This window comes from Oryctolagus cuniculus, chromosome 10 (assembly GCF_964237555.1).
Source record: "Oryctolagus cuniculus chromosome 10, mOryCun1.1, whole genome shotgun sequence".
In the NCBI taxonomy this organism is placed as follows: Eukaryota; Metazoa; Chordata; class Mammalia; order Lagomorpha; family Leporidae; genus Oryctolagus; species Oryctolagus cuniculus.
The window spans coordinates 41,952,718-41,973,073 of NC_091441.1; the positions used below are offsets into that span (position 1 = coordinate 41,952,718).

Below are 20,356 nucleotides of genomic sequence, written 5' to 3' on the forward strand. Positions count from 1 at the left end.
CGACAACTAACTGAGCACCAAAGGGGAAACTTGTTGAAGTGAAATGGACACTATGAGAAACAGTGACTTGATCAGCTCTTGTCCTGACGGTTGATGTACAATGTAATACTTTAGTTCATCTTAAACAACTCTTGGACATTTGTATTCTTCATAGGCTTTTGCTATTAAGATGAATATGATAATATTTTGCTTTAAGAGTTAACTTACAGCAGTGATATTATTGAATTAAAGGTACTATTCTTTACTGCTTTCCAGAAGTTTTGAACGTATATGCATATTTTCCTCCCTGTAGTTTCTTCATAATGCTATCAACTTTGGATGTTATTTTCTTACATTTCTGACAATATAATAACATTAACTTCTCAAGATTTTCAGAATTTGTTTTCTAATTACTAGAAAGGATGTCTTCCCTGAGGTTTGTATTCTTTCATACAAACTAACCATATATTTAAAAAATGTTCAATTATCGTGCCTATTTTTATAAATCTGAAAAAAACAAACCCTCATAAATGTCCCCAGCCCTTTCTAAGGAAAGGTGCCTCTTAGCCTTTGGTAGCCCTATTTTACAATATGTGGTATCTACCCAGCCAACTTGTGTTTTATTTATCTTTCCCTCTCCTGACATTATGAAGACACCTTCCAATACTACTTTTTTTTTATAAAACAGATTTTTGCTTTTCACATTTAAGTCTTTAATCCTCATGTGACTGATTTTGAGTATGATGTTGGTATCTAACTTCATTTATTTTACTATAGATAACCGATTGTTCCTTTTTCCTGATGTAATTATCAGTGCTTACTGTCTTAAGTCTGTCTAAATGAAGTCTGCAGATAAAAACAGGCTAGTTTCTAGACACAACCCTATTAAACCAGACCATCTGTGAGTTCCAGCATCAGTACATCACTGCCATTACCAATATAGCTTTACAACAAGTCCTGCTGTCTGACAGGGAAGGCTCTTATACTTGATTCTCCTTCAGAAACCTGAGTCTTCTTCAGGAGCATTTTACTATATCTGTTATTTTTCCATTTCTTTTTAAATGTTAGAATCAGCCTGTCTAGTTTCTCAAAGAAAATTCTGTTGAGACCCCCAACTGGAACCACATTGAATTTACACATCAATTTGGAGAGAACTGATATTTTAAGGATGTTAACTTTTATATTCAGAAATTTCATCTTCCTTTCCACTTATTTTTATATAATTTTAATTAAGCATTTAGTTATAAAATCAGTCATTTTACTAATTTATGTATCTTTAGATAAAGTTATTCCTAAGTACAGTCTGTTTCCTTCACTGCTAGTATAAATGGTGTATTTTCCTTTTACATTGTGTTTTCTAATCATTCCTTGTTTGCATGAAGAAGGCAACTGATTTTTTTTTAAGATTTATTTATCTATTTGAAAGGCAGAAAAACAGAGAGAAGGAAGGAGAGACACACACAGGGAGAGAAATTTTCCATCTGTTGGTTTACCCCGCAAATGGCTGCAGGTTGGGCCAGGCTGAAGCCAGGATTCATGAGCTTCTTCCGGGTCTCCCACGTGGGTGGGGACCCAAGTATTTGGGTCATCTTCTGGGCTTTCCCAGGTACATTAGCAGGGAACTGGATTGGAAGTAGAGCAGCTGGGACTTGAACTGGTGCCCATATGGGATGCTAGCACTACAGGTGAAGGCTTCATATACTATGCCACAATGATGGCCCCAGCAACTGACTTTTCTATTGTGACCTCATGTTTGGCACATTGCTAAGTTCTTATTTCCTTTATTTTATGGGTAGATTACTTATCTTCACAGTTAAACACATCATCTGCAAGTGACAAAGCATTTATTTTCCATTCCATTAAATAAACAGATTCTATAATGAAACTCAAGACTAATAATTTGGGGCATTCTTGTTCCCTATCTCTTCAAAAAATGTTTTCAACATTTCCTCATTAAATGTGACATTTGCTTAAGACTTTTTTTTAAAGTTATCCTTTCTTCAGTTAGTAAATTTCCATTTTATAATAGTTGGTTAAATATTTCCTAATCAGAAGTGAATGTTAAATTTTAGTGAACTTACTTCTGTATCTATGGAAGCCATCACCAGTTTTAAATCCGAAATTTATAATCAAAGATTTAAAAATATGCTAGTGGAATATATTACAATAATAGGGTTTGTAATATTAAGCTAAACCAACCAGTCAAGCTATGTTATACGAGTACACATGGATTTCAAATTGTTTTTACACTTGGGGCTGACACTAGCTTCCTACATCTCATGTTGGAGTACCTGGGTTTAAGTCCCAGCTCCAGCCCTATTCCAGCTTCCTGCTAATGCATACAATGAAGGCAAAAGTGATGGCTCAAGTAAGTAGATTCCTGCTACCCATGTGGGAGACACGGACTGCACTGCAGCTCCTACCCCACTCAGGCCCTAGTAGGAGGCATCTTGAGGAGTGAACCCAATGGATGGCTCTCTCTCTCAAAAAAATAAATTAAGAAAATCTTCTGGCACCAAAATAAATTTTTAATTTTTCCACAAACATTTTGAAACATTCTAGTACAACTCACACTGGAAATCATTCTGGTCCTTATTTCACCTGGTTTTCTTTAATACTTCTCTCACCATCTCACACTGCCCTTTCAGAGTTTTGGCTATTGCTGCTAAAGGTTCATCTGTGACTTACAGAGAGCAGTTTACAGAGATAATCCATTTCTTTTTTTCTTCAGGAAAGTTCCTCTTTCCTCCGGATGCTGGATTTTACCACTGGTCTAATTTATTTATTTATTCATCTTTGAAAGGAGAGAGAAGTAAATCCAGCATTTGCTAACATAACCAATGCAGTAGCTTCAGTTCCCCTCACATTCCCCTTAGTGGTGAAAGTTTGCCCCACTAAAATCTAACCCTTAATGTTAAACTAAGATAGACAGCCTCTAGCTCAAACTGCATTAACAAGCAGAAATTCAACTAACATAGGTCTAGCAGACATTAAATTCTCTCCTGAAACACAAGAACTAAATCAGTGCCAAGCAGTAGGCAACATGAAGACTACAACTACAGGTGCACACTGTACCAATGCTCTTCCTGTATTATCTAAGATTACAGTGCTTTTGTATACAATTGAGCATTTCAGGACACAATGTGCTTTTCTCCAGCTCCTTCTACTGCTCGCTGTGTTATAGCTGAGAGCTACAGTCCTAGTAAGAATGTGGTAGAGAGGGGATGACCTGCCTGCTCCAGTGTTAGTCTCAGGGAGGAAGCACAAATAAATGGTTTTATCCCACCTCCCTTGAATTCATTGTTCATCTGTTCTCCCATTTAGTGAACTGAACACATGATACTGTGCATGCAAATAAAATGCTTCCCAATCCATTCCCATTAACAAGACAGTGTGCAAACACTTCTTCAGATTTTAGAATGTGGCCTTGCTCAGATTTCATATAGAGTATTCTTTGGCATTATTTTAGAAGATGCTTAGGAAATCATTTTTACATTTAAGATTTCTACAAGTATAGAATGGTCCAACCCACCACACAGTTTAAGACAAATGTACAGAAAGCAAACTCACATTATAGCAAATTACCTGTCATGTTTGATCCTGGCTAAGAGAGGCTCCAGCCACCCCACTGTGCACTCACAATGAGCATCCAAAAAGGTGATCACTTGGCCTTTTGACACAGCAGCTCCTTTTAACCTAGCTCTGATCAGTCCAGAACGTTGTTCCATTCGAATTACATGAACTGGGACTTTTAATTTTTTCACATAACTCTCTAGGGGTCTTTTCAAAAAATCTGAAAAAGGAATAATATGAAAAAGAAGTGTGATGCAGTGCTAACCAGATGTAAAGCAATTTTGACTTGCAATAAAAATTCTTTCAACACATATTCTCAGTGAGCACTCCTTGTGAGGTTCCCTGGTTCACAAATCCATTTCACTGAAGGAAGTTTTTTATTTCATGAGAGCACCGGGCTCAAGACAAGCATGTTATCACATTTCCCTGACCTGTCCAGGATGAATGCTGCTTTTTCTAATCATAAGTAAGCATCAGCAATAGGAAACAATTTAAAAGCGTTAAATCCAGACCTCAATACAGAGAGAGGACAGAGAATGCCACCGCTGTGGGATTTCTCCATAGGCAGAAACAAACTGTTTTAGTGATTACCACATCTTTTGATTATACACTTCTTTTATCAGGAGGCAGGAAGTCATGTCAAGTTCATAACAGAAATCCTGGACTGTAACTACAAGGCCAAAGAGAGATCTTTAACAGACAAGAAGGTTGAAGGAAAAAAAGTTTTTAAAAGAGAAAGGCAGTCTGATGAGGAAAAGAGAAAAGGAAGGAAGAGAGGAAAGGGAATTATGTGGAGCAAAATCAACAGCTACAAAGAAGAATTCAGATAAGAGGCTGTGCCCAAAGTTCACAACTGACTTTTTTTTTTTTTTTTTTTTGACAGGCAGAGTGGACAGTGAGAGAGAGTGAGAGTGAGAGAGAGAGAGAGAGAGAGAGAGAGAGAGAGAGGTCTTCCTTTTGCCGTTGGTTCACCCTCCAATGGCCACAATGGTAGCGTGCTGCGGCCGGCACACCGCGCTGATCCGATGGCAGGAGCCAGGTGCTTCTCCTGGTCTCCATGGGGTGCAGGACCAAGTACTTGGGCCATCCTCCACTGCACTCCCGGGACACAGCAGAGAGCTGGCCTGGAAGAGGGGCAACCGGGACAGAATCCGGCGCCCCGACCAGGACTAGAACCCGGTGTGCCGGCGCTGGAAGGCGGAGGATTAGCCTAGTGAGCCACAGCGCCGGCCTCACAACTGACTTTAAACCGTAGAAAAAGCAGCCAAGACGTGAGCTCCACTGATGGCCTGAGAAAAGCAGCAGAAGACGGCCCAAATATTTGGGCCCCATCACTCAACGTGAACAAGGCTCCTGGCTTCAGCTTGGCCCAGCTCTGGCTGTTGTGAACATCTGGGGAATGAACTAGCAAATGAAAGATCTCTCTCTCCCTTTCTGTGACTGACTTGCAAATAAATTTTTAAAAAGTTCATGAGAAATTATGCATGGATTTCTGAATTAAAACAAAAACATAGAAAAAGTACAGCTTTCTCGAAACAAAGATTTTTCAGATAAGGTGAGTTTGTAGAACTTATGCCAGAGAAGCTATTGATGGTGATAGGGCAAAACATCGTTCCAACTAACCCTGATCTAGTAGGTATGAGGATAATTTCTCAAGCAAAGGAAATATTCGAGATGGGAATACTGGCACTCCTGTAACTATATTTGTCCCATAGGACTCTAGTAATGGGAAGGTCAGGGAAATCAGGGTCAATGTACTAAGCAGCTCTTTTTTTATATATTTTTATTTTTATTTTTTTTTGACAGGCAGAGTTAGAGAGACAGAAAGGTCTTCCTTCCATTGGTTCACCCCCAAAATGGCCAATATGGCTGGCACTGCGCTGATCCGAAGCCAGGAGCCAGGTGCTTCCTCCCGGTCTCCCATGTGGGTGCAGGGCCCAAGCACTTGGACCATCCTCTACTGCCTTCCCGGGCCACAGCAGAGAGCTGGACTGGAAGAGGAGCAACCGGGACAGAAATGGCACCCCAACCAGGACTAGAACCCAGGGTGCCAGAGCCGCAGCAGGAGGATTAGCCTAGTGAGCCGCGGCGCCGGCCTGAGGAGCTCTTTAAATACTAACTGTAGGGATCCAAAGAGTTTCCTATATGGTGGTGTGGGGGAGACAAATGGAAGTGAAATAACTGCCAGTTCGGTAAAACCAGAAACAACTACATGAGGAAGCGATGAGGGACACGAAAACTGTGAAAGAAAAGGTCTGTGTGTCTTAGACACTATACCGAAGACTTGACGGTTTCCATTTCTGCTCATATTTCCTAATCTGCATTTGAGTCAGAGTATCTGAAAACCATCACTGTGATTTTATGAGCAATTTTAGGGTCAGAAAGATCTACTTGATTCTGACTAAAATGTAGAGAGGTAGTGCCAACCTAGAGAAAAGTAACATTCTGCAGCAGCAGCTAACATTTTGTTTTCTGTCTAGTACAATGCTACTCACTTTATAGGTTTTATCTAATCTTCAAACTACCCTATGAGGTTAAATGTTACTATGGATATTTTAGAAATTAAAATCTACTATTAAGTGAATTTGATCAAGGTAATAGGTTTTTAAGGAATGGATCCAAGATTTGAACCCAAGTCTGCCAAAATTCAAAGCCTGTATTTTTGTTCACAGCAAGAAAATCCTAGAAGCAAACTCCAGAGAGAACTCAGGACTGTGTAAGCATCTGATCAGATACAAAGTTAAAATAAATACTGTATGTCCAGAATTTGATCAGAATCTCATGTGCTATAGGGTATGAAATAAATTCTCCTATATTACATCAGTCAAGGTTTGTTGTATCATAAACAATGTGTCCACCACGTTTTCCTGAAAAATGTTTGGTCAAAAATGCTTAAGAACCAAAGCTATCTAATATCCAAGATCTACATCTCTGAAAGCTGTAATACTCTGTCTTGTCCATGAACAAAATGAAAAATTCATGGTTCTGTGGTCTAGTAACTCAAAAAATATGCTATTATACACATTTTCTTGGCATCTTTGTTTGAGATATTTGTGGCTTTCATGCAATAAAGCTAAGAAATAGCTGTCTGTGTATCAGTATAAAATTATGGGCTCACTACTGGCTAGGAGATTAGAACTATCTATTCAAACTTAATTTTACAAAAATGAAGGTATGGGAGCTAAGTGTGGTTATAGAATACTGTTCATCTGAAAATAAGGGAGAATCTTGTTTACTAGAATATCTTGCTACCACTGACCTATACAGAGATCCCGAAGCACCCATCCGTCAGGGAGTGTGAGGTTCTAAGAAAGAGAATGTCAGGGAAAACTTCACCAACATCGGAGAAGTATTGGACAGAACTCTTAACATATACATAGGAAGAACAAGGAATTGAGGGTCTAATAAGTCTGACCCCTCTAAAACTCCCTGTGTTAAATGAGAAAAACAAGTTAGATTAGGAATATGACAAAAATTTTAAGTCTTAAGAAAACCGTCTAAGATGGTGTTTATGTATCTTCAGACATGAACTAGATTTGTCCAGACTGACTTCAATATAGACCTTCTAACAGTAGAGCTCCATCAGAAGCGACGCACACAGTGGTTAAGAGGTCAAGCCCTGGGCCGGCGCCGCGGCTCACTAGGCTAATCCTCCGCCTAGCGGCGCCGGCACACCAGGTTCTAGTCCCGGTTGGGGCGCCGGATTCTGTCCCGGTTGCCCCTCTTCCAGGCCAGCTCTCTGCTGTGGCCAGGGAGTGCAGTGGAGGATGGCCCAGGTGCTTGGCCCCTGCACCCCATGGGAGACCAGGAAAAGCACCTGGCTCCTGGCTCCTGGCATCGGATCAGCGCGGTGCGCCAGCCGCAGTGGGCCGGCCGCGGCGGCCATTGGAGGGTGAACCAACGGCAAAGGAAGACCTTTCTCTCTGTCTCTCTCTCTCACTGTCCACTCTGCCTGTTAAAAAAATAAAAATAAAAAAATAAATAAATAAATAAATAAAAAAGAGGTCAAGCCCTGGACTTAAATAGTTTGGGTATCCCTCTACTACACTAAGCCTCATTTTTTTCATCAATAAAACTTCAAAAATAAAGGGGATAACTATAGCACCTACTTCGTATTTTTTTTAATAAACAGACCTACTCAGCAGGAGTAGATTAACTATGAAATCAGGTATCCTAAGGCCATGGGCAGACTGTGTGCCCTACACACATTCCTTACAAAGTGTGTGCAGATAAGAAGTAGATGTGAGGATTAAATGATTGGTAGATCACTCATTCAATGAATTTTAGGCTGTTTACTATGTAAAGGAACTGGAAGCATTGAGGAGATAATGGTGAGCAAATAGCCCTGATGGAAGCAGTCTACTGGGGGAGGGTAGATATTAACTAATAAATGAATAATTAGAGGCTGGCACTGTGGCATAGCAGGTAAAGTCACCGCCTGTGGTGCAAGCATCCCATATGGGCGCCTGTTCGAGACCCAGCTGTTCCACTTCTGATCCAGCTCTCTGCTGTGGCCTGAGAAAGTAGTAGAAGATGGCCCAAGTCCTTGGGCCCCTGCACCCACATGGGAGACCCAGAAGAAGTGCTTAAGCACTTGCATCCCACCCACATGGGAGACCAGGATGGAATTCCTGGCTCCTGTCTTTGGCCTGGCCACAGCTTGGGCCACAACCATTTGGAGAATGAATGAGTGGATGAAGAGTTCTTTGTCTCTCCCTCTCTCTCTTTCAAATACGTAAATTTATTTATTTGAAAGGCAGAGTCACAGAGAGGGAGAGGCAGAGAGAGAAAATTCTTCTATCTGCTGGTTTACCCCCCAGATGGCCGCAATGGCCAGAGCTGCTCCAATCCAAAGCTAGGAGCAAGGACCTTCTTCCAGATCTCCCATGTAGTTGCAGGGGCACAAAGACTTGGGTCATCTTCTACTGCTTTCCTAAGCCATAGCAGAGAGTTGGATTGGAATTGGAACAGCCAGGACTTGAACTGGTGCCCATATGGGATGCCAGCACCACAGGTGGAGGCTTTACCTATTAAGCCATAGCACTGGCCCCTAGGTTAATTTTCTTCAAGAGGGATAAGTTCTAGCAAACAAATTATCCACATGAGATTTATATTCTTGTCAACAATAATTCCTTCTTAGTGTGGTATTCTTTTTTTTAAGATTTATTTATTTGAAAGTCAGAACTGCAGAGAGAGAGGACTTCTACCTGCTGGTTTACTCCCCAGATGGCTACAACAGCTGGTGCTAGGCCAGACCAGAGCCAGGAGCCAGGACCTTCCTTTGGGTCTCCTACATGGGTGGCAGGGGCCCAAGTACCTGGGCTATCCTCCACAGCAGAGAGCTGGATCAGAAACAGAGCAGCCGAGACATAAACTGGCGTCAATGTGGGATGCCAGCATTGCAGGCTGTGGCTTCATCAGCTATGCTATAATGTTGGCCTTTACTATGATATTCTTAATTTGTAACAGCTCTCAATCATTTTGATACTGAGTTACAATATACATTGTCCTGTTTAGATATTCTATGTGATTCTCAACTCATTAATTAGATTAAGAAGGTACTTGAGGGCATAGGATTATATCTTATTCTTCATTTGTACCTGTACAATCTGGCAAAATTGTAAGATTTAAATTGTCATTAATGTACAAATTATTCCCAATAATACAGTGCAGTTAAACTCAGTTATTATTAAATACACAAAGTTAGGGTGGGCATAGGAAGGGGAAGGTATGATGCTTGACTAAAACATCTTAGCAGATGCAATGAAAGACTAGGCCATCAAGCTGAAACACTAACACAGGTTTAAGTGATGAAGTTCAAGGCTGGTTGAAGAAGGAAGAAAAAGCAGTACAAAGCTACTTTTTGTATTTCCCTACAAAATTTATTCATGTGAGCACAGTAATAATGGGGGAATACATGACATCAATGACTCTCAAACAGATGTGCTGTGGAAAAAAAAAAAACACTGGGAAATACCATTTACTATAGTACTCTGCTGTATGAAATCTCCAATAAGGTTTCAGAATAAATAACGTTAACTTAAAACACCGTGAAATAGTTTGGGATGCTAAGCTTAAGAAAAATTCCAAGATTCTTTGAAGCACATTTGTGAAATGGTCACTGCAGAGTGACTGTAAGTTGTGTCATATTACACAGCACCTTATCACCCTTCCTAACTCTTTTATCCACCTAGTTGTACATCATTCCTGAAACTTGGAAATAAATAGGAAAACCTAAGAAAAATCTACAGAACTAAAGCTCACTCAGCTAAGGCTCATTCTGCTGTCAAAGATACTTTCTACTTCACTCAGAACCAAATTTTTGGATTCATCTCTATACATATGATCCTGTCTCCATTTGACTCCGAGCTGCAGCTTCCCACAGAGAAAATCCTAACAAAATTATGTGAGTTTTTCATTGCTCTGCTGTTTACATTATACAGTATTTTTTTTTAAATAAGATGAAGATGTACCACAAATTAAATGCTAAGTTTCATAAAGGTATACTGTTTTTGCATTTCTGGATGAGTCCAAATGCCAGAAAAAATTTAAGTATACAATATAGCATAGAATTAAAATTTTTTTTGATTTATTTGAAGAGACAGATGGCTAGCTGGGGCGGGAGTGGGGGGGAGAGGACAGAGAGAGAAAGAGATCTTCCAACCATTGGTTCATTCCTCAAATGCCTATAACTGCCTGGGCTGGGCCAGGTCAAAACCAGGAGCCTAGAGTCCAATATAAGCCTCCTACACGTGGAGAGACCAAGACCCAAGTACTTGAGCCATCACCACTTCTTCCCAGGGTACACTTTAACAGGAAGCTGGAATTGGAAGTGGAACTGGGACTTGAACTCAGGCTCCCTAACATGGGATGTAGGCGGGTCAAGCAGTGGCTTAACTGCTGCACCAAACATCCACCCTACTATAAAAATGTGTAGGATAAAACATAAATTTGTATAAAATTCGAGGTTAAAAATATTAACAACTAGTTTTTTAACTATTGGTGACAAAAAGTGTAGGTTATTATTGGCATTAAAATTAAAATTTACCTCTTTCACTGGCATCATCTACTAGAACAATTTCTTCTATCATGTGTCTTGGTGAGCGATTAATGACACTATGAACAGTTCGTAGAAGTGTGCTCCAAGCCTCATTGTGGAAAACAATCACCACACTTGTTGTAGGAAGATTATCTGGATACACCTTTGTTTTACACCTGGAGACAAAGCAAATGCCTTTATAAAGAGTGACTGTTAATATAGCACAATAAATGAATCTCGAGTAGAAGGGGTAACAGAACAATGAAAACATTTTGCTCCCATGGTAGGATTCTTTGTACTTTTTCAATTGACATTTTGGTTAACGTTGCATGTTTAATAAACAGAAACTTTTTAAAGTTATATATTTAGATAGCAATTATTTTAAAGACGTCACTTTGTATTTTCAAAATTAGTTACCTCTTCTTGATGAATGTTTTTGGTTGATTCGTTATTAATACCAGAATGAATGTGTTTCAAGAACCCAATTAAACAAGCAAAATCGGAACCATCAGAATTTAGAATTGAATAACCTCAATAAAAATACCACTTCCATGAAGGAAGAGACATAATATTTATGGAGTACCTATTAAAATCACTCTGTAAAGAAGATATTCGAAGCCACACTTCACAGTTGACACACAGAACAGACTTAGAAGCAGTAGTAGAGCCTGACCGAAGACTCCACAGCCTGGTCTCGGCTGATCACACTCTTGATGCTGCCACCTCCATCATTAAACATCAACATGCATCTGGTTTGGTAAAGAGCATTTATGCCTGAACATGTAATCATCAGAAAGACAAAACATACACAAAATATATGTAAAATCTGCAAATTAACTGTATATCTCTAGCACTTTGTTAAGCAACAGCATCTCTTCTTTCAAGCTTGTTAGCTAGATGCAGCTTCTAGGTAACATACTTACTAGAGAACAGTAAGTAACCAGCTATCAGAGATGCTTTAGAACATGTGTCCCTGCAGAGTACACACTTTCCCCCTTCGTGTCCCCAACTGTAACAGTTGCTCCAGCCTTCTCTTTCCTCCTGTTCTTCCCTGCTCTCTTCCAAACTCCTCACACCTTGCACCCTCCAGTTCCCTCTGTTATCATCTGCCAACAAGAGTGGAGAAAGGAGAGAAGGAGGAAATGAGGAAAACACCAATAAAAAGCTACTATAACCCTATGTTACTTAACACTCTACCCTAGGGCTGCTGACTGGCAGGTGGGAGAAAAGGGAAGGGAAATCAATGTGACAAGGTAACAGGGTTCAGAGGAGAAATGAAGAAGAGGTCACCCACTGTAGGGCCCCATCAGCCCTTGTCCCTTCTCTCTTCCAAGACGAAAGGAGAAACTAAGTAGATTTCACACTCCTTAGGTATATCCCATTTCTGCCCCTCTTAGTCTCTCCACCATTCCCAAGACCCCTTTCACAGCAGGGTCTTCATCTCCTATAACCAGTAACCTTACAATCAAGCCACTGATTCAGAGGAGCTATGGCACATTTCCACTTCACCATCCACTCCTGTCACCCTGTATTCACTCCAATACCCAGTGGAAGGCTCACATAGCCTGCCACCCTATCTGTACCTCCTTCCCTCCATGCAGGGCTAAAGAAGTGCAGTCCAGGAGACAAATTTCCAAGGCTTTAGGACAAAAAATAAATTCCTAATATTTCTTTTATAAATGTTGGCAGAATTTTCATATATTTGATAAGACTATGTTTATGTACATTAGAGGTGAACAAGCCAAGACACTTGGTGTTTTTATGGGAGGATAGATCCTAAATGCCTGCCCCAAACTGCTGAAACAAGACTAAAATCAGCAAAGGACTAAGTATGAGTAAAGAGAGTTCAGAGAGTTTTTTTACAGTATTTAGCTAAATTGTCTGACGCCATATATATTACCTCTTTTTCCAAGTTAATTTTACTTATTATTTTTTTAGTGCTTATCTAAGTCATATCCTTGAAAGGCAGAGTGACACACATAGATAAAGAGAAAGAGAGATATCTTCTATCCACTGGTGTACTTCCTAAATGATTGCAATAGCAAGGGCCATGCTAGGCCAATGCTAGGAACCCTGAACTCCATCCAGGTCTCTCATTTGGGTGGCAGGGGCCCAAGTATGTGGGTCATTGTCTGCTGCCTCCCGGCATGCATTATCAGGAACCTGGATTGGAAGTGGAGATGCTAGCACTCTGATATAGGGATGCAAGGATCCCAAGGAGTAGCCCAACTCACTGTGCCAAAACACTTGCCCTAATCCTATTTATTATTATAGAAGAATTTGGCAGCAGCAAATAGCCACTGTTGACTAAATACTCAAAAGGAAAAAAAAAAATGATACACAGAAGATGATCAGGCAACACATACACTGTACAACCAGTATTGTTAGCCACATCCATGATTAGCAAGCAGACAGGAAGGAGACTGAAAAATCCAAGAAAGCAAGTTCTTCAGAAAAGGAGTGATAACCCAGATTTAATCCCTGGATATGTTAAAGAAACAAATTTCTAAAACTTAAATTCTAAAGGAATAACACTATAGGAATACTATAACACTAGATGGAAGAAACAGAAACAAAATTAGAATCCAGAAGAATAGATGACAAAAGGAAATAATTTCCTAAATCAAACAGTTAAATTTAATTATTCAGAGACCATAACACATTCATAAAGGTTGATATACTCTTGAAGCAACTCAGAAAACACAGGAAAATCATGATTAATCTCAGGACAGGTACCTACCTACACATACAACTCCCGACCTGGGAGAAGCATAAGGCACTTGCAAAACACCAGAAACTTTCAGTATTCTAGCTAAGCTTTCCAGCGGAGAAACGACTTGTCTGTGTGTGTATGTGTACATGTACATGTATGGAGGAGTGGAATCCAAGAACACAACTGATGAGCAGAAAGGCCACAGACAATGGTATGTGTTACAAACAGCTTTACCCCCTGCACCCTGCATTGAGAATCAGTGCAGTTTTTTGACCTTGGAGACTCCCTAAAAGTGACTCAGCCACCCCTGAAAGTCTCAGGATGACACCTGGAGAACAACTGACAGGATGTATTCCTTTGTGTCTTAATTCTTTCATTTAACATTGTGTTTGTAAATATCCTATCATTTATAACATCATTCTCACTGCTTCATAATAACCAATTACACGAATGAATATATATATATATAAAATATATAAAAATATATATATAAAATATATAAAAATATATATAAAATATATATATAATATATATATTTTATATATATAAAATATATATATATTATATATAAAATATATAAAAAATAAAAAATATAAAAAAAATAAAAAATATAAAAATGTATTTTCCTATTGATGGACATCATTGCTTTGCAGTCTTTATGAAAACAGTTGTGATCGGGGCCGGCGCTGTGGTGCAGCAGGTTAATGCCCTGGCCTGAAGCACTGGCATCCCATATGGACACTGGTTCAAGACCTGGCTGCTCCACTTCTGATCCAGCTCCCTGCTGTGGCCTGGGATAGCAGTAGAAGATGGCCCAAGTCCTTGGGCCCTGCACCTATGTGAGGTACCCGGAAGAAGCTCCTGGTTCTTGGCTTCGGATCGGCACAGGTTCAGCTGTTGCGGCTATCTGGGGAGTGAACCAAAGATGGAAGACTCTCTCTCTCTCTGCCTCTCCTTTCTCTGTGTAACTCTGTCTCTCAAGTAAAAAATAAACCTTTTTTTTTTTTTTTTAAAGAAAATAGTTCTGATCATCACGTATGGACATGTTTCTGGTGACTGTGTACACATTTCTGTACTGCTGGGCAACAGGGAACAGCTCAGTTTAAGCAGATACTGTGGAATTATTTTCTTAACATGGAACATTTTCCAGTTACTCTAACATATTGATCAATATCTGGTATTTTGTCTTTTCTCATTGAATGACCTGGCAGGGGTTGGGGGTAAGTTCTAGAGCTTTAATACATGTATAGGTTGGTATAACCATCAAGAACACAGAACGGATGCATCTCCCCAAAGAACTCCCTCATACTATCCTTTTACAGTAACACTCTGCCTCTATACTTAATCTTTGGCAATCAATATCTGTTCTCCATTACTACAGTTTCATTTTTTCAGAAATGTCATAAAAATAATAGGATACAGTATTTAATCTTTGAGATTAGTAAACTTAGTACAATATATTTGGGATTCATTCAAGTTGTGTGTACCAACAGTTTGCTACTTTATATTGCCAAATAGTGTTCCACTCTATGGATATATCAGTTTGTTTAGGCATTCACTTTTCAAGTTGTTTCAAGTTTTTGGCCTTTATAAATATGGCTCTACAAATATTTATATACAGATTTTGTGTGAATATGTTTTCTTTTCATTTCTCTAGGGTAAATACCCAGGAATGGGTTTGCTGGGTTATACGGTACAACTTTATAAAAAACTGTCAAACTCTGGCAGAAAGTGTCCCCTACTAGAAATGTGTAAGAAATCCAACTGTTCTGCATCTTTATCAGCATTTTATACTGTTAATATTTTTATTTTAGCCACTTAAATAGCTATAGAATGTTAAATCATTATGGTTTTAATTTGTACTTCCCCAAGGGCTAAAGTCTTTTTGGGTGCTCATAAAGACAAGCACTGATACTCTAAAAGGGGTTATGGCCCATGATCTAATCATCTCCCATGAGCCCCTACCTCTTGAAAGCTGTACCCCTCAATTCCATTACATTGAAGGAGCCAAGTCTTACCATGAGTTTTGGTAATGACAAGCCACATTCAACTCAAAGGAGGCTACATGTTTAAAAGTTCTTTATATATTTGGAATCTAAGTTCTTTTTTGGATATTGGGTTTGCAAGCATTTTCTCACAATCTGTAAATTGTCATTTATTTTCTTAACAGCACCCTTAAGAGAAAAATTTTAAAATTCAATGAAGTCCAATTTATCAGCTTTTTTTTTTTTTTTAATGAAATTAAGCTTTGGGAACCATGCCTATATATGCTTTGCATAACTTTAGGCTTTGAATATTTTCTCCTACATGTTGCAAATTTTTAGATTTCAAATTTAGAACTATGATCCAATTTGAGTTAAATTTTACATAACATAAGATTTAGGTAGATTTGAGCTTTTGCATATGGATATCTTAATAGCTTCAATACCATTTGTTAAAAAGATAATCTTTTCTTTATTGAATGGTTTTGCATCTTTGTCAAAAATAAAAGCCACATTTGTGTGGGTCTATTTTTGAACATTATTATTTCTTTTCCACTAATTTATGTTTTTCTTTGCCAACAACAGCAGTTGTATACTATATTTGCTCTAACTTATTTTTCCTTTTCAAAATTACTTTAGGTATTCTACATTTTTGCCTTTCCAAATAATTCTTTAAATATTTTGTTGGAATTTTTCAATGAGATTGCACTGAATCTATAACTGGGAGAAAACTGGTATCTTTTATGCTGGATCTCCCACCTTCCCTAAAAAGCTAGGGCTTTAGGTTTCCTTGCTCTGCTGTGTACTTTACAGGACTCTCTTACAGGACTCACAGTGGGAAAGAAAGAAAAGCAATGGGATCCTATGTTGCCCTAGGGAACTGTCAGAGAGAGGGTTCTTGTCCCTAAGAGTTTTAGCTGCTTGTATAGTCTCTTCTCCTATCACTGTGCTACCCTTACAATACTGCCTGGGGGTTGGGCTAGTAAAGAAGGGAAAAAGAAAGCAAAAAAAAAGTAGGAGTTTTCCTCTAATAACCCTTTCTTGTTTCTTAGAACAGAAAGAAACTTCTCTTGAGGCTCTTTTTATTTTTTCCCTCTGTACCCAGTGCACACTACTAAACAAGTGGACATCCTTTTGGGCTGGCATTGTGGCATGGTACATGGGGCCGCTGTCTGTAACACTGGCATCCCATATGGATGCTAGTGTAAGTCCCAGCTGCTCCACTTCTGATCAGTTCCCTGCTAATGTGCCTGGGAAAGCAGCAAAAGATGGCCCAAGTCCTTGGGTTCCTGCACCCATTTGGGAGACTCAGAAGCCATTGTGGCCATTTGGGGAGTGAACCAGAGGATTGAAAATCTCTGTCTCTCCTTCGCTCTGTAACTCTGCCTTTCAAATAAATAAATCTTTGAGGAGAAAAAAAAAGCGGACATCCTCTCCTTGCTTCTGAACTTAGGGAGAAAGTTTTCAATCCTTCATCATTAAGTATGTACATTTGACTTCATCAAAATTAAATATTTTAGGCTTCAAGGGTACTACTAAGGAAATGAAAAGAGAAGACAAAAACTGGGAGAAAATATTTTCAAATAATGTATCTGATAAAGAATTTATATCCAGAATATATAAAGAACGTATCACTCAGTAACAGGAAGAGAAATAAATAATCCAATTAAAGATGGACAAAAGATCTGGAGATATTTCACCAAAATACATGAATGGCCAATATTTATTGATGAAAAGACTCTTATCATTGTTATGGAAATGCAAATTAAATATCAATAACATTGTTATGGAAATGCAAATTAAAACCACAATGAGGTACTACTTCATATCTAGCAGAATGGCTGTAATAAAGATGACACTCAAAAGTTAAGTGTTGTGAGGATATTGAGAAACTAAAGTTACCTGAGCCACTTTTCGTATTTTTAGTTTGATAATATTTATGTATATGGCTTAAACAGACCAATTTGCTGAAGCCTGGAGGGGAGGGAGAGGCTGTTCCCTTATATCTCTGCCTTTTCTCTCTTCCCATACATAACATGAGCATTTTTAGTTCTTCCACCTGTCTCTTTTGGTTACCACCATAGTTCTAAGTACTGCTTTTTCACATATACTTGTTGACTTTTTCCCTATCTCTAGATGTGTACTGATTTCTTATACAGAGTACGAGGATTCATTTATTTCACTCCTACCCCCATCTCAAAATGTATAGCATCTTAGTCTCCTAATGTAGCTATTGCCTAAGTCTGGTTACAACATCATTTAATGTTTATATTAGGACTATGTAAAACATTATCCATAGTTTAGTTGTATTTTATGAATATTTTCCCTTTTCTACACAACATTCCCCCATTACTTCACGTTGGATAACTTTATTTCCTTTTGCTTAGTTTCCTATGTATTTGCAACCGATTTCAAAACCCAGAGACTACATCCTAATAATATATGAGTGGAGACAGGCAGGTTTTTCACACTACACCATCACTTCCATAGTGAGCTGAAGCAAATAGGATTAACTTACACGCTGCAGTGGAGGTAGAGCTGACAAAAGTCTCTAGTTTTTAAACGATGACTGAACATACAAGTGGGTTCATTATGTCTCTATGTATAACACTAAGTAAAAGATGGCTGGCATAAGGAACACTCATTATAAGTTGGTAAAAGGATTGCTGAATAAATTCAGATGTAGGAAATTCTCTGTGCAGTCAGAGTAGCTTGAGGGTTAGCCTTAAGTGACTCAGAGGTGTTTCTGAAAAGAGATTATTATTAAAGTTTTTAGGATACTGGTCATCTCAGCAAGACTTGGCTGACCAGAAAATATATTCATGCAAATACTTAATAATTTAGGAATGCAGGAAAGTCACTTGATGTTTACTACTGCAATTATTTTTCAAGTATGAGAGCCCCACTCTAATTATTCTAACTATTCTGACTGCTTTATTAGGTTTCTTATATTAGTTTTAGATGCATATTGCCAATTATAACTATAAGTTGAATCTACAACTTATGATAAAACTTGTTATTCATCAATCATCCATATATAACTTCTTCCATATATGTCAAAGATTATAGAAAAAAGAAACACCAGAAAAAAAAAAAGGATTTTTAAGTTTCTAAATATATGTCCAATCCTCTTCTCTATGTTCCTTTGAACTAATTTTCAGTGTATTCTTTGTTACCCACTAAATTCAGTTTGTTGCTAGTATTTATCAAGTGCAGTTCAATATTTCATCAGGTGGCTGGGTACCTGCCAAGTAATTTCTCAAACTCTGCATGTTCTCATTCATGGAAGATCAGCTAAGATCTAACCATAAAAGCAATGGCAAAGCACAGTGATTAAGATTACATGCATTGTGACTGAGACTGAAATTCAAATAGGTCACTCAATAACCCTATGAGGGGGTGTCAAAAAACTTCATGGAAAATTCACATTATCTTTTAATTCCATTTTCCGTAAATTTTTGACGCCCTCTTATACTTTTACAAATACCCTAAGTCCAAGTTTCTTTATCTGTAAACCTGGCACATTACTACTACTTTGCTCAACTGTTTAAATGTATATTAAGGCATAATAAATATTCAATGAATTGTATTATTACTTCTTAAATATCTAAGATTAATTACATAGGACGGATCCGGAATACTAGAGGACCTAGAATTTGTCTTAAACCTCCTTCCCTAAGATCATACATCACACAAGTTACTCAGTGCTTGTTACTTCTACTTAACTCTTCTTAACAGTGAGACAATGTCAAGCTTCCTTCCATTTTCCTTCAGGAAATGTGCCTTTGGAGACCCTGCAAGGCAGTCAAGGTTCTCAGCAGATGTAAGACGAGACATAGCCAGCAATACCACTAGTTAACCCATGCCTTAGAACAAGCAAAACCTTCCTGGATTCATAAAAGGTGGTGACAAAGCTATACTCTAGGGGCTGTCCCACACTATTTTCCCTTATACTTCAGTAACTAGCCATAAGATCACACACTGACCAGTTTTGTCCATTTGGCATGGGGATATTTAAATGCGAATTTGACAGTTCCCTGTGATTCCACTTTGGGAGTCAAGCAGTGAGTAGACAAGGCCGGTGTCATGGCACAGTGGGCTAAACTGCCACCTGTGACATAGGCAATCCATATTGGGAGGCTGATTTGATTTCCAGGTACTCCATTTCTGATCCAGCTCTCTGTTAACAGGCCTGGGAAAGCAGTATAAGATAGCCCAAGTCCTTGGGCCTCTGCACCGGCTTGGGAGACCTGGAGAAAGTTCCTGGCTCCTGGCTTTGGATTGGCACAGCTCAGGCCATTATGGCCAGCTGGGGAGTGAACCAGAGGATGGAAGACCTCTCTCTCTCTCTGTCTCTCCTTCTCTCTCTGTGTAACTCTGACTTTCAAATAAATAAATCTTTTAAAAAATATTAAGTCCAGCCTTCTCGTAGAGATACACCTAAAGCAAAACCATGTTTCTCCTAAAACAAGTAATTTATGGCTGGCCGGCGCCACAGCTCATTTGGCTAATCCTCCACCTGCGGTGCCCGTACCCCGGGTTCTAGTCCCGGTTGGGGCGCTGGGTTCTGTCCTGGTTGCTCCTCTTCCAGTCCAGCTCTCTGCTCTAGCCCAGGAAGGCAGTGGAGGATGGCCAAGTGCTTGGGCCCTACACCCTCATGAGAGACCAGGAGGAAGCACCTGGCTCCTGGCTTCGGATCGGCACAGCACGCAGGTCGAAGCATGCCGGCCTTAGCAGCCATTTGAGGGGTGAACCAATGGAAAAGGAAGACCTTTCTGTCTCTCTCTAACTCTGCCTGTCAAAAAATAAAAAAAAAAGTAATTTATGGCTGAAAACAGGGAAATTGGGGAGCGAGGGCGGGGAGAGGACAGACATACCAGGAAAATATTAAGTAAACTAAAGGTTTTGTACATAGGGTCTTAAAATGCACGTTGTGAGAACATGAGTCGATTTCAAACTTTTGTTACGAAAATATTTTGTAATTCCATTTTCTATAAACCTTTTAAGTACCCACATAGCAATATCAAAATAAGAAAAATATTTAATAATGATACAATGAACACTGCATTT

General features: G+C 39.0%; 1 protein-coding gene across 4 annotated transcripts in view; it reads right to left on the reverse strand.

The window, feature by feature from the left end:
• GALNT1 (polypeptide N-acetylgalactosaminyltransferase 1) overlaps positions 1 to 20,356 on the reverse strand; it is a 128,278-nt gene that overhangs the window by 24,883 nt on the left and 83,039 nt on the right. For all 4 annotated transcript variants that reach the window (XM_051851988.2, XM_051851985.2, XM_051851987.2 and 1 more), the window contains 2 exons: positions 10,601 to 10,767; positions 3,565 to 3,772 (listed from right to left, as the gene is read on the reverse strand). In XM_051851988.2, the coding sequence (XP_051707948.1) occupies positions 3,565 to 3,772; positions 10,601 to 10,767 (375 nt within the window). The remainder of the gene's footprint in view (positions 1 to 3,564; positions 3,773 to 10,600; positions 10,768 to 20,356) is intronic.